We start from the raw sequence: 14,879 nt of genomic DNA, 5'->3' as shown, positions 1-14,879 counted from the left end.
TTGTCTGGGACTGTTTAAAATTGTCTGGGACTGTTCAAAACTCTCTGGGGCTGTTTGCAACGTTTTTAGTTCTGTTTAAAACTTGCTGTCGTTGTATAATACTTTCTGGGATTGTTTAAAATTTTCTGAGACTGTTTAAAATTTTTTGGGACTGTTTACAACATTTTTGGGGCTGTTTGCATTATTCTGAGACTGTTTAAAACTGTTTCAGGCTGTTTAAAACTGACTGAGGCTGTTAAAAACTTGCTGGGGCTGTTTGCAACGTTTTTAGACTGTTTAAAACTTGTTGGCATTGTTTAATACTTTTCGGGACTGTTCAAAATTTTCTGGGACTGACGACAAATACTAAAATCGATGAGTTTTCTTACAAATTCTTAAGATTTTAATCATTTTTATGAAGAAAGTACACGAAAAATTAATAAATAAAGGTAGTAAAATTGTGAGTATTTTTGAAAATACTTTCTTTTACTGTGAAATAAATTTCTATGCAGTCTAATTTTCTAAACGAATCTTTTGTAATTAAACCATTTCCCACAGGCCTATAATATTTTAGGGCATTTATTTTAAGTACCAACCTTATCACGATGCACAATAAAATAAATCTTTCAAATTTACTTCAAAATATTGAGTTGAAAATCACTTTGGGAGGCGTCCAATGATCACGTGATCGATTTAGTTACGAGAAAAATTTGTAAAATTCTGGTAAAAAATAAATTCATGTGATAATTTGTTATTTTTTGTCAAGCCGCCCCCTTGGTGCATACTCAATTAAAAATATACATGCAATTAACAAAAAAAGCACTTTGTTTTTTAAACTGAGGATTGTCATTTGTATGCAACATTTACGAAACAAAAAAGAATATCTGTATAAAACAATGTTTCTAATATTGTTACATATCCGTTACGTAAATTTAACGTTTGTGGTTCACCGACATATATATATATTTCTATCGTTACCATAAAATCTTACCAAAAAAAATTCTTTGACTGAAAATTATCATGAATCTATGAAAATTTATAATATTGTTAATTTTTATATTAATTCATTCATTTATTAATTAAACTTTCTGCTTTGTATATGCAACTGTTACGTTTCTGTTTGTTCATTTAATTCATTCGTTGATACAGAACTGTTTTTGTTGAATTAGTATAGTAATTAGTTTTTTTTGTTCTTTAAACAGATTTACCAGGCAATTGTGCCTCATAAAATATCATTGCCATAATAATAATCATTTGTAATGAAACAGCGAAAATGTCTTTGTATTTGCCGTGCGATCAGGCGTATTTTACATATAAACAACCAAGGAAGAATCTTATGATAACAGAATCATTGATAATGCAATTATCATAAGATTTTTCCTTTGTTTATATATAAAATACGTCCGATAGCACGGCAAATAAATAGCTAAGCATTTTCACATATTTTATGAGCCAGAATTGTCCCCTTATAGTCGTAGTTTATAATTTAGTTTTATAATTGTTTAGTTACAGTTAAGATTGTGTGTTTTGTAGTCGTCTCTGCAGAAATATTTTGTTTCGACTGATTTAACTAAAATCTATGAACTTACTGAATAGATTGGAGTTATTATTAAAATTTTGTGTGATGTTCTTGCAAAAATTATTTGGACGACTGTGATAAAATAAAACAAAGTCATGGTAACTAATAAATGTTTGATCAATGGGCGTTTCTACGATAGTTCTGTATATTTATTAATGGAATTTATTACAGCTATCTCCTACTGAATTGCTGTGCTATTTATTTCGAGAACTGGCTGAAAATCATTATTCAAGATATATATATATACACACCTAAGTCTGTTTTTACGGGGTAGATTGGTTCCAGAAGAAGCCGTGTAAAAAAAAAACGTGCAAAAAAGACATTGATCTTATACAAAAATGGGTGATTTGTTCCTAATCTCTAAAACCTATTAAAATTAGTGAAAAACAAGAATTTTTAGGGTATTCCCCTAAATTAGAGCTATTCACATTTGGTTTGACCAGTAAAAATTGTTTGTACGCGCTAAAGGGGAATTCACTGAAATCTTTAAGCTAGTATTCGCAAACTATCGATACTATCGATGGCTTCAGACTTTTTTCTTTCATAAATACTTTTTTGTGATATGAACATACTTCGCAAAAATTAAATTTGACAAAAAAAATTTAAGTACATAAAATTTCAAATCGTGCTAAATGGAATAAAATCGTGTAAAAAAATTAAAAATATTCAATTTTCAAACCGTGTACAAAAAGACCGTGTAAAAACAGACTTAGGTGTATATATGTATATATGTATATATATATATATATATATATATATATATATATGTCGAAATAAAAAAGTAATAAAATATTTAAGAACTTTTATTTATACGTTTCGACACCAGATGCGTGTCATCATTCAGCAACTGCAATAAATTTGAAAAATTTTACTAATAATAAAAACCAATATAAAATAATTATTAATTATTATATATTAATTATAATTATAAATTAATAACCAGGACAAAAACCCTTAAAAAAATATTTTTTTTAATAAATTAAACTTCTATCATATTAGAAAAGGACATTTTTTTTGGAAAAAATAATGAATAACTACATAATTAAAAACATTTCGAAAAAAAAAATTTAAAAATATTTTTTTAAGTGTTTTTGTCCTAGTGGTATGTATAATGTTTCTCTATGTTTATAATTATTCTATAATTGTTTTTTATTACTAAAATTTTTCAAATTTATTGTAGTTGATAAATGACGACACGCATCTGGTGTCGAAACGTATAAATAAAAGTTCTTAAGTACTTTATTACTTCTTTATTTCGACGAATGGGCTGCTAGTTACTTTGAAATATATATATATATATATATAATATATATATATATGTATATGTATGTATGTATGTATGTATGTATGCATGTATGTATGCATGTATATGTATATATATAATTGAATAAATATTATAGCGCAGTGAAAAGTGTGAAAAGTCTATGTATTTGCTGTGCGTTCAGGCGTATTTTACATATAAACAAGCAAGGAAGAATGTTATGATAACTGCACAATATAGAATTCCGTTATTATAACATTTAGTCTTGCTTGTTTATATGTAAAATACGCCTGATCGCACAGCAAATGACATAGATATTTTCACAGTTTCAGTACCAAGAAACAAGCATAAGATGGCCATGACAATGCTATTTTATGAGGCAGAATTGCCATGTAAAGATTTTTTTCCCCGAACATTATACAAGATTTTCCACTTAGATTTTTTTTATTACGATAGTTATTAAGTAGTCGGCATTTCTGTTGTAGTAGTAGTAAGTAGTAGAAAAATATGAAAAAAATATTTGCAATTTATTATCAAAAACTCTAATATAAGTCCCAGATTTTTTTATCTAATTTTGTTTATTGATCATAATTCTTATTATTATTATTGTTGTTGTTGTTGACGATGAAATATGATTTATATACAACAAATTTATATTTAAAATAGATCTTTATAACTTACTGACTGTAGATTATTGGTAATTGGTGCTGTTGACGATTGTTACTCGCTGATACAATAAATGATAAAGAATTGTATAAAAATATTTATCTTTTACATCGTAGTTCTATTTTTTTTGTTTGTACAAAAATCGAAATCGAAATGTTTTGCATATCTTCACGTTTCAGTGGTTTCTGAACGTTTTGGCATACCTTGGAAAAAATCGTGTGTGTATTGATATAGTTTTTCGTACAAGTTTTCGGGCGCATGGATCAAACAATTTGAATGATTCATTTACCATTCGTTTCCTGTTGAGAGGGAGATGTGCTAATTTGTTTTTGGCAAAGGCAGTTACAGCCGTTTCGGAGATACAGAGCAAACAGTGCAGAAAATATAAATCGAGTTTTTGAGAGAACGGACCATCCGATTTGAATGATTCGAAAAACATTCTATTCGTAATGATTGGGAGAAGTGGTGATTAGTTTTAAGTCCAAGACAGGTCCAGCCGTTTAGGAGATACGAAGCAAAATGTGCAAAATATAGCAGTTTTTGAGAGAACTAAGCATCCGATTTGAATAATCCAGAAAACTTAGGGAAAAAAAGTTTTTATTTCATTTTTTCAAATTTCCAAAATAAATCAAATTTTTCAACATTGTAATTCGGTACGGGAAGTTCAAGCAATTTACCTCAAGATACATGCTATATACCACTAGTTTGTATTTATTTTATTAACTTCCCGTAGGGTAAGTTATTGTAAACGTCGAAAAAGTGAAATTGAAAGTTTTCACACGTTTCAGACGTTTCTGAACATTTTGGCATACCTTAGAAAAAATATATGTGTGTGTGTATGTATGTATGTACGGATACAATTTTTGATGTGCTGATTAGTTTTTGGGAAAGGCAGATCCAGCCGTTTTGGAGATACGGACCAAAGAGTGCAAATAATAGAAATTGAGTTTTTCAGAAAATGGATCACAAGGTTTGAATAATTTATAAAAGAATTTATTTGTTCTGACAAAATGAGTTAAATGCAGAAAAAATGCAAATTTTACATTGCATTACATTTAATTTTAAATTTTTCATTTACGATCTTTACAGATAATTATTATTGATTAATTTTTTGTTAAACAGGTAAAAAAGTAGAAAAAAAGACAAGTAAGCATTTTGGAGGTTATAATTGGTAAGCAGGTAGGAAAGGTAAGCAAATTGTGTGGTTTTGAAATGAAAATGAAAAGTAACAAATGATAGAACATTTATTTATTGGATTTATATGCATTTATATATTGGAAATTATCAAAATACTAAAGTCAGCCCTTTAAAAATCTTTATCTTTATCTTAATCAAGTGCATATTATAATTTTAACTAAATTCACCGTTTTTCAAATGCAGTTTGAAATGTGAGGTGTTCATTCATAATACAGATGAATTCTTTTAATTTTAAAGTAACTGTATGAATGTACAGATTTTATTTTATATTCGAGAACATAATGCCATTTATATTATCAGGGTAATACCAATATCACTACTGCTTGACATCAAGCTGGAAACTTCTGGTTGAGAGCTCTTCTAAACTACGTAGAAGATTTGATACATTTAAGACAGATTGGCTTTATGAATGTAAATTTGTAAAATCAGATAAGCAAGTATACATTATAATGCTCTTTTAAATCATAGATTTAGTAAAAAAACTTTGAAGTAACCATTAAATTATAAAAAGTGAAAAACATCAGACATTGGGAGTTGCATTAGTTGAAAATTTTATATGAGTCTCACTTTATAATGAATAAGTTATTAGAAAGTTTATCCAAAGGCAAAATGCCACTCGCACCTAGTTAAAAATGTATTATATTAATTATAATATTATTTTTTATTCCGTATTCAAATTCAAATTTGAATTTACCGCTATCGTTTTGTCGATAGTGCCAACTAGCGGCAATTGGCTCAACTTCAATGACATTTGTAACACAACATGTCAAAACTTAACCTAAATGTCAAAAAGAACCAAATGTAGAAGACAATATAATAATATATTAATAATTTAGTTTAAAAGACTTAAAAATGACCATAGAATTAATAGTATTAACACTAAACTGCTGGTATATTATAATTAAATACATAACCATTGATATTTACATATATTACATTGATATTTATATATATTATATTGATATTTATATATTTATTTATATTATTTTTGTTTTCAGGGGCATTCCATATGTATCTAAGGACAGAAACATTCGTATGAATGCAATTGCTGATGAATTGAATTCAGGAAAATATCATATAGTTACTTTGCAAGAAGTTTGGTCACAATCGGATTTTGAACTGATACAGCAAAAGACTGCTCAAGTTCTTCCTTATGCTCATTATTTTTATAGGTAATAATAAACATATATATATATATATATATATATATATATATATTACTATTACTATTACTATTACTATTTCTTTTTCTAGTGGTGTCGCTGGTTCAGGAGTCTGCATCCTATCAGCTTTCCCAATAATCGATGCATTTTTTCACCAATGGTCCATCAATGGTTACATTCACCGCATTCAGCACGGTGACTGGTTTGGTGGAAAAGGCGTCGGATTGTGTAAAATCAGAACGAATGATGGAACTATTATAAATATCTATTCGGCTCATGTAGGTGTAAAACGATAAATATAAATATATCGCAAATTGAAATTAATGAATACATTATATCCACATATGGTGAATTAAAATACATTAATATTTTATTTTTATTATTACAGTTGCACGCAGAGTACAACAGAGACTGTGATGATTATTTAGCTCATAGAGTTTTGCAAGCATTTGAAACTGGAAAGTTTATAGCACTCACGTCTTCAGATTCAGATGTGTCCATTTTGGGTGGTGATTTGAATACTGAACCAACTGATTTAGCTTACAGGTAATAAAAAGTCTATTTTGAAATATATATATATATATATATATATATATATATATATATATATATATATATTAGGTTGTCAAATATCTCCCTTCCGCTTTTTTGCTTTGTTTTATATACAAAAAGGCGGAAGGGAGATATTTGACAATCTAATATATATATATATATATATATATATATATATATATATATAAATATACAACAAACAATATAGTCAGAATTTAAAAGTGCCTTTCCAACTCTTTTTATTCAAAATTTCAATATCCAAGAGTATATAACAAGTTTTACTGAATTTTATTAAATTTTATCTAGTTTTTACTAACGTGAACAAATTATAATGTCCCAAAGGAAAATTAAAAGTTTTTTGAAAAAATGTAAAAAAATGTCCTAAATCCATATAATGCAATATAACAATTTATAAGAAAGTGATATGATGTAAAAACTTACACGTAATTGTAGTAACCCTAATTATTTCATAATAATAATTGTTCTCAAATGCACAATAAAAACAATTCTTGTCACTTTAAATCGGAACAATTATATAAATTTTTAGAACGAATTAGTTGACATCAGAGCAAAAAGATTTAAATTATTAGCAAAAGTTTGTTTAGAAATAAATAAATCACATAAAATTTACAAGAGAATTATATAACACAGTCAAAATATAAAAGTGCCTCCTTTCTACTCATTTTATTCAAAATTTCAATATGCAAGTGTATATAACAAGTTTTACTAAATTTTAGTAAATTGTATCTAGTTCTTATTGATGTGAACAAATTATAATGTCCTAAAAGAAAATTAAAAGTTATTTGAACAAAAGTAAAAAAAATGTTCTAAATCCATATATTGCATTATAAAAATACTAAAGTCAGTATTTTAACTACGATTTATTCAAAATTTTAATATCCAAGTGCATATAACAATTTTTACTAGATTTTACTAAATTTTATCTAGTTTTTACTAACGTGAACAAATTATAATGTTCTTGAAGAAAATTAAAAGTTATTTAAAAAAATGTCCTAAATTCACCTATTGCTAAATATCAAAATATCAAATACTAAAATAAACGACGAAGAACTAAATTATTTTGTAAATCTAATTTAAATCTAAACAAAATCCGACTAATAACTCTTTCAATATGATATAAACCAATTTTAAAGTTAATATTTTTTTCACCCGATTGGGCATTTTTTCCCGCACTGGAAAGTGTATTACAAGCTTGTTAATTTATTACACACTATAAACGTGTTAATTTGTAACACACCGTAAGCGTGTAAATTTATAACACACTATAAGAGTGTTAATTTATGACACATTATAAGTGTGTATATATTATGTTGTGCATCCCTGTTAGAATTTAATAATTAATTTAATATTACGTTTTGTAACACACCGTTAGCGTGTAAATTTATAACACACTATAAGAGTGTTAATTTATGACACATTATAAGTGTTAAGTGTGTTATATATTATGTTGTGCATTCCTGCTAGAATTTAATAATTAATTTAATATTATGTTTGGTCATCAATGAATTCTTGTATACTCTTGTCGCAAGAATATTAAACTTCATGAAAATATTATATTTCGTTTCCAGTAATTTACTCATCAAATACATCAGCATTATTTTACACGTGAACTATTTTTCTGGAAAGATCTGTGCAACTATGCTTAAGTAAGCATTTTTAGTTTAATTTAAATGATTAAAACATGAAACGGGCAGTCTGCTGTCGGCTGTCGAGTCGGAAGCATCTTTAAATATAACCTCCAAAATGTAAAAGTTTATGAATCATATTTTCTATTTATTTGTTAGTTTTCTACGAACGTCTATGTAATTCTGAACATTTTATGTAATAAAAGTGAATTTGAAGTTAATGTGTAAAACGTGTTCAATAGCGACATTTTATTTTTCTAACAATTAACACAGAATGTGTTAATATATAACACACTATAAGAGTGTTAATTTACGACACATTATAAGTGTGTTATATATTATGTTGTGCACCCCTGCTATAATTTAATATTATGTTTAGTCATCAATGAATTCTTGTATACTCTTGTCGCAAGAATATTAAACTTCATGAAAATATTGTATTTCGTTTCCAGTAATTTACTCATACAAGTACATCAGCATTATTTTACACGTGAACTATTTTTCTGGAAAGATCTGTGCAGCTATGCTTAAGTAAGCATTTTTAGTTTAATTTAAATGATTAAAACATAAAACGGGCAGTCTGCTATCGGCAGCATCTTTAAATATAACCTCCAAAATGTAAAAGTTTATGAATCATATTTTCTATTTATTTGTTAGATTTATACGAACGTCTATGTAATTCTGAACATTTTATCTAATAAAAGTGAAATTTCATGTTAATGTATAAAACGTGTTCAGTAGCGACATTTTATTTTTCTAACAAAACACACAAAATGTGTTAATATATCACACACTATAAGTGTGTTAATTTATAACACACTATAAGTGTGTTAATTTATAACACACTATAAGTGAGTTAGTTTATAACACACTATAACTGCGTTATATATTAACACGTTCAAGGTGTGTTAAATTAGGATAATAATAATTTTTATTAATTATTAATAAACAAGGTAATAATAATAATATAATAATTTTTATTAATTACTAATAAACATGATAATAATAATAATATATTTATTATTAATAAACAAGGATAATAATAATTTTTGTTTTCCTCTTTAGAATTATTTTAGGTTCATCGGGTTTGCACGATTCATTCATTCCATTTCAAAACGATGAAATCACATGCAGAAGATCAACTGGAACAAACGAACATAAGGAAAATACATATTCGCCAAAAAGTGTATCGGATAACGATATCGAAGGAAAGAGGATCGATTACATCCTTTATAAAGGCAGTAATAAAGTTAAGGTAGGAATTTAATTTATTAACTTCCCGTAGGGTAGTTATAGTAATGGGCCGAAAATCGAAAATGAAAATTTTTGCATTTCTCGACGTTTTCAAGGTTTCTGAACATTTTTGAAGGGTATACCTCGGAAACTAAATGGACATGTGTGTATGTGTGTGTGTTTTGTGCGTCCGCATTTTTTCGTCCACGTTTTCGGGCGCACGGATCAACCGATTTGAATGGTTTAAAAAACATTCCATCCCTATTGATAGGGAGATGTGCTGATTAGTTTTTGGCAAAGGCAGGTCCAACCGTTACGGAGATACGGAGCAAAGAATGAAGCAAATACACATCGAGTTTTTGAGAGAACGGAGTATCGGATTTGAATGATCTAAAAAACATTCAATTTGTAATGATTGGGAGAAGAGGTGATTAGTTTTTGGCAAAGACATGTCCCACCATTTCGAAGATACAGAGCTAAATGTGCAAAAAATGGCAGTTTTTTAGTGAACTAAGCCGTCCGATTTGAATGATCTAAAAAACTTTCTGCTTGTATTGACAAAACAATTGCTTTTGAGGATAAAAAATCGTTGCATTTTTTTTTATTTTCCATAAAATATTTTTGTAATTTTTTAGATTAAAAATTCAAAAAATTACCCAGGCTAAGCACAGTCTAAGCGCCACTCTGGTACAAAAGTTTACCCGAGTGCGTTTAGACTGTTTACGTACTGGAGCACTTTTCCAATTTTGTGAAAATTATTGAAAAATGTGAAAATGCCGCCAAGCTAAGCACAGTATAAGGGAAAATGTCGCACAGAATTATTTGCAAATGCGTTTAGACTGTGACTATACGGGAGCACTTTTTCAATTTTTAGTAAATTAGGCAACTTTTTTTTTTAATTGAATTCGAAATGAAATGTTCTTTCTGGAGATAAATTGATTGATTTATGATTTACATTTGAATTTTGAAGTAGAACTTCTTAGGTTGGCGATGTATAAATTAGTAAAATAAAATTTTATTTTTGAAGTAAAACTTTTTAAGTCGCGATGTCATATAGAGTCTGTTTTGATTAAACGTAAAAGAGACAACAGTATATAGTGAGAAAATGAGAGAGAGAATATATATATAAAACACTAGTGCGAAAAAGAGCAACATATACCCGACAGTGTAGAGTGACAGAGTAAGATACATGATTATGATGTAACCTCCAAAATTTAGCAAATACCTTTTTAAATGTAAATTTTTGATAAAAGGACAAGAGATACCAATTTTTGTTGTTAATAGAAATTGTAGATAATTTAATTGGCTATAAATTTGCTGAATATTGCAAAATGGTGGGACATTTCGTTTTGAAGTTATAAATAAATAAATAAAAATCGAGCTGGTCCAAAAGTGTGAAGCAAGATATACTGATGCAACCTCCAAAATTTAACAAAAACCTGTTTCATTGCAAATTTTGGGTAAAAGGATAAGAGATACAACATTTTGTTATTAACAAAAGTTGTAGATAATTTAATTGGCTAAAAATTTGCTAAATATTACAAAACACAAATGCGGACTATCTAAATGTTGATATTAAGAGCTAAAACTTTTAGATTTTTTTTATATTAATTTGAAAGCATTTGAGCCCTTGGAAACAAAGAAATTCGAAAATGTCTATGGGTACATTCGTACTGAGTTTAATGTTAATTCATTTCTAGGTAAATGTTTCAAAGTACGAACATCCACTGCCTGTCACAATTCCCAATCACGACATCAGTTTCTCAGACCATGAAGCAGTTGTAACTACATTTCGACTGGAAAAAGCCTTTTCTACTTCTGGTGAGTTGTAAAATTCAATGGTTCAATAAGTTTTTGCACAAATTTCATAATCCATTACCTAGTATTTTTTTACACTTTTTGCAGAAACCGGCAAAGTGTGCACAATCCCCGATGCCAAAAACAAATTAGAACAAAACCTCAACAACTCATATGCTCAAGATATAAGCGACTCGATTAAGATTTGCAAAGAGGCTTTGATATCCCTAGATAACCACAAACGATCTTACATATATTTATCGATAGTATGTTTTTCCCTCCTCCTGGCCATTATTAAGATGAGCGATCTGTCCAGTCTTACTGTAACATCTACATTGATTCTGATTGTGCAAATAAGTTTGACTATTATTTGGATGTTTGGATTGCTGATGGCATTTATGTGGAATAATATCGAACGAAACAGCGTTTTTGCAGGGAAATTGAGTATGGAGATACATTTGAAGTATTTGAAGAATAATAGACAATAATAGAAAGAAATAAACAGGACACACGGGGGTACAATTTTATTTTTAGTGATAGTGATATATAGCAATTATTTAAATGCTCAATTTATATTCGTTATTAAATTAGATATATATGGAACACGTTTTTGTATGAATAATGAAATATATAATATGCAAAAAGTCTGTTAACTTTATATTTAATATAAGACTAGTTGATATGTATGCCGAAGTATTAGGTTGTCAAATATCTCCCTTCCGCTTTTTTGCTATTGGTTTATAATACAAAAAGGCGGAAGGGAGATATTTGACAACCTAATATATTTTTAAAGTGTTAATAGTTAATAATTTTACAAGCTAACCACAATTTTATATGAGGATGACATTTTGAAAATTTGTTTTAAATTATTGGAACTGGTAGATATTTAGATATGTGACAATAAAAAAGATAACTAGTGGTGTATGGCATCGTGCCTTAAGGCAAATTGCTGGAACTTCCCGCACAGTAACGAAATATTCGAGAAATTTTAAACGTTTTCAAATATATTGTTACAAATACTGTAACTTTCATTATTTTTGCTATCTTGTTTGTTATATATGAGCAAATCAAATGTAAATCATAAAAAATCAATTTATCTCCAGAACATTAACAATCGTCATTTCATTTCGAATTCAATTAAAAAAAAAAAATAGTTGCCTAATTTACACAAAGTGCTCCGGTATAGTCACAGTCTAAACGCACTTGCAAATAATTCTGTGCGAAATTTTCACTTATACTGTGCTTAGCTTGGCGGCATTTTCACATTTTTCAATAGTTTTCACAAAATTGGAAAAGCGCGAAAACCCACTTGGGTAAACATTTGCACCAGAGTGATTAGACTGTGCTTAGCCTGGATGATTTTTTAAATTTTTGTATTTAGTATTTTTCATCATCGACTGTATTTTACCAGACATGAAAATAAAAAGGACTCTACTGACAAGCAAACTATATTTTAAATTATATGAACTGATGAGCAAATTGAAATACTCGTCTGCTCGTCAGTAAAGTCCCCTTTTTATATATTTTAGCTTTTGCTCGTCAGTAGGGTCCCTTTTTTAATTCCAGATTAGTTTGCTCGTCAGTAGAGTCCCTTTTTTAATACTAGATTAGTTTTCTCGTCAGTAGAGTCCCTTTTTTTAATACCAGATTAGTTTGCTCGTCAGTAGAGTCCCTTTTTTAATTCTAGATTAGTTTGCTCGTCAGTAGAGTCCCCTTTTTAACTTACCGTAGGGTAAGTTATAGTAATCGCAAAAAAATCGAAAATGAAAATTTTTGCATTTCTCGACGTTTCAAAGGTTTCTGAATATTTTGGCGCATACCTTACAAAGAAAAAATGGATGTATGTGTGTGTGTGTGTGTGCGTGCGTGTATGTATGTATCTGCGGATACAAATTTCCGTCGACGATTTTGGGAACACGGATCAATCGATTTGAATAATTCAAAAAACATTCGATTTGCATTGATAAGGAGACGTGCTGATTAGTTTTTGGCGAAAGCAGGTCTAGCCGTTTTGAAGATACGGGGCAAAAAGTGCCGAAAACGGTAACTCAGTTTTTAAGAGAACGGAGCGTCCGATTTTAATAATTCAAAAAACATTTTACTTGTATTGACAAGATGAAGAATTGATCAAATTTCATGAGGGCAGGTCTAGCGGTTTCGGAGATCTAACGGGAAAAAGTGAAAAAAAATGCCATCTGGAGGTCAAAAATGATCATTAGACATATGCACGTCAAATTATAAACAAAATAATTATACCAAGTATAAATTTTGTTTACATTTCTATGGGTTCCGTACCAATGTTTATCCGTTAGACAGCGAATAGAATAGAATATGTCAAAATAAAGAAATTTGTATTTCCAAAAAAAAGTAATTTTTTGTTCAATTTATAGTTTCTCAAAAATCTTATTTTTTCGAAGTAAATTTTTTTCAAAAATGTTAATCGTTTTTAAAAAAATAATAATTTTTGGTACGGGAAGTTCCAGCAATTTGCCTTAAGGCACGATGCCATGCGCCCCACTAGTTGTTCCATTTGTTTAATAGCAGTAGAAATTTCAGTGCATTTAATATTCTCAAGGAATCAAAGACAAATGATAATTAAATCCGCCTCTGACAAAACGCTGCTAAATTGATACTGAACAGTTCTCAGAATTTTGCGATGACACTTCGTTACATGCATTTCAAGTAAATAAGAGTCATTTTAAATAACAAAAACATACTTTGACATAACATTTTCTCCAATTCAAACAAATTACAATTTTTAACTAACATTATTTTTTCAAATTTAAAATTTTCCCGCTTTTTAGACTGTGTACAACTTCATGTCCGTCTCTATTAAAGTTAACCTAACCACAATTTTATATGAGTATGAGGATGACATTTTGAAAATGTGTTTTTGTGTGAATAAAAAAAAAAGAAATAATTTAAGTGATGGACAGTCAAATTATTGGAACTGGTAGATATTTAGATATTGTGGACGACACTTGGAGAGAAGAGAGACTTCCTTTTGAGGATATACAGGTAAAATGTGGAATCGAATTTTAAAAGTCATGTACAAATGTCAATTAATAGGTAAATGAAATATAAATATACCATATTATTCTAAAATAACTCAACGTTTTATCAAATTCACATCTGTCTTCTAAATCTGATTCACAAGTTGTGTCTATTACAATGTTTCTATTTTCTAGGTCCCCGCTGATGAATTGCCAGATCCCGAGACAGATACTGGAGAATCACCTTTAACACTCAAGGAACAAGAACAAAGCTGGTCCGATTTGGCTTTGACAAACCTCAACGACCAACACAATAACTAACATGTCTAAAATTCTTTAAATTTACACTTTTACACACAAAAAAATAGCAAAATCAAATGTAAATTTAAAATGCATAAAAACAGTTAAAGCTTTCACTTCTAATCAAATTTTTTGTGAACTTTTATATATATTTTTTGATACATTTTCTTAATAAAAATGGAGTTGCCTTCGCTGGGAATTAATTGTTCGGTGAACGGTTGCAACCGGTTAGATTTTTTGCCTCTGCGCTGTGAGTGTGGAAAAATGTTTTGCACCGATCATTTTATGGAACATACACAAGACTGTGAGGCTTTTAAGAAATCGAAAGCATTAAAGGTAATAGTAATGGATATATTTGTAACATATTTATTTTATAAATATTTATTTTATAGTAATGGATATAATATAAATATAAATATGAATATAAATATAATATAAATATAAATATGAATAAATATAAATATGAATATAAATATAAATATAAATTTAAATAAATATAAATATAAATGCAAA

General features: G+C 28.4%; 2 protein-coding genes across 2 annotated transcripts; both read left to right on the top strand.

Annotated features, from left to right (window-relative positions):
* Nucleotides 1-5,534: 5,534 nt before the first annotated feature.
* On the top strand, nucleotides 5,535-11,584 carry LOC113384956 (putative neutral sphingomyelinase). The gene is made up of 7 exons (XM_026622736.1): nucleotides 5,535-5,572; nucleotides 5,681-5,854; nucleotides 5,937-6,123; nucleotides 6,234-6,391; nucleotides 9,109-9,298; nucleotides 10,977-11,097; nucleotides 11,182-11,584. Exons 1-7 carry the CDS (start codon nucleotides 5,535-5,537, stop codon nucleotides 11,559-11,561), a joined length of 1,248 nt encoding a protein of 415 aa, XP_026478521.1. The 3' UTR covers nucleotides 11,562-11,584.
* Nucleotides 11,585-13,952: 2,368 nt separating this feature from the next.
* LOC113384958 (anaphase-promoting complex subunit 13-like) lies at nucleotides 13,953-14,698 on the top strand. The gene is made up of 2 exons (XM_026622738.1): nucleotides 13,953-14,091; nucleotides 14,262-14,698. The coding sequence occupies exons 1-2, from the start codon at nucleotides 14,002-14,004 to the stop codon at nucleotides 14,385-14,387; spliced, it is 216 nt and encodes a 71-aa protein (XP_026478523.1). The 5' UTR covers nucleotides 13,953-14,001; the 3' UTR covers nucleotides 14,388-14,698.
* Nucleotides 14,699-14,879: the final 181 nt, after the last annotated feature.

This window comes from Ctenocephalides felis, unplaced genomic scaffold (genome assembly GCF_003426905.1).
Source record: "Ctenocephalides felis isolate EL2017-DRISC unplaced genomic scaffold, ASM342690v1 CF-g0.4_SCAFFOLD_03571, whole genome shotgun sequence".
Lineage (NCBI taxonomy): Eukaryota > Metazoa > Arthropoda > Insecta > Siphonaptera > Pulicidae > Ctenocephalides > Ctenocephalides felis.
The sequence above is the reverse complement of the archived record's forward strand: the minus strand, read 5'-3'. Positions and strand labels throughout refer to the sequence as shown.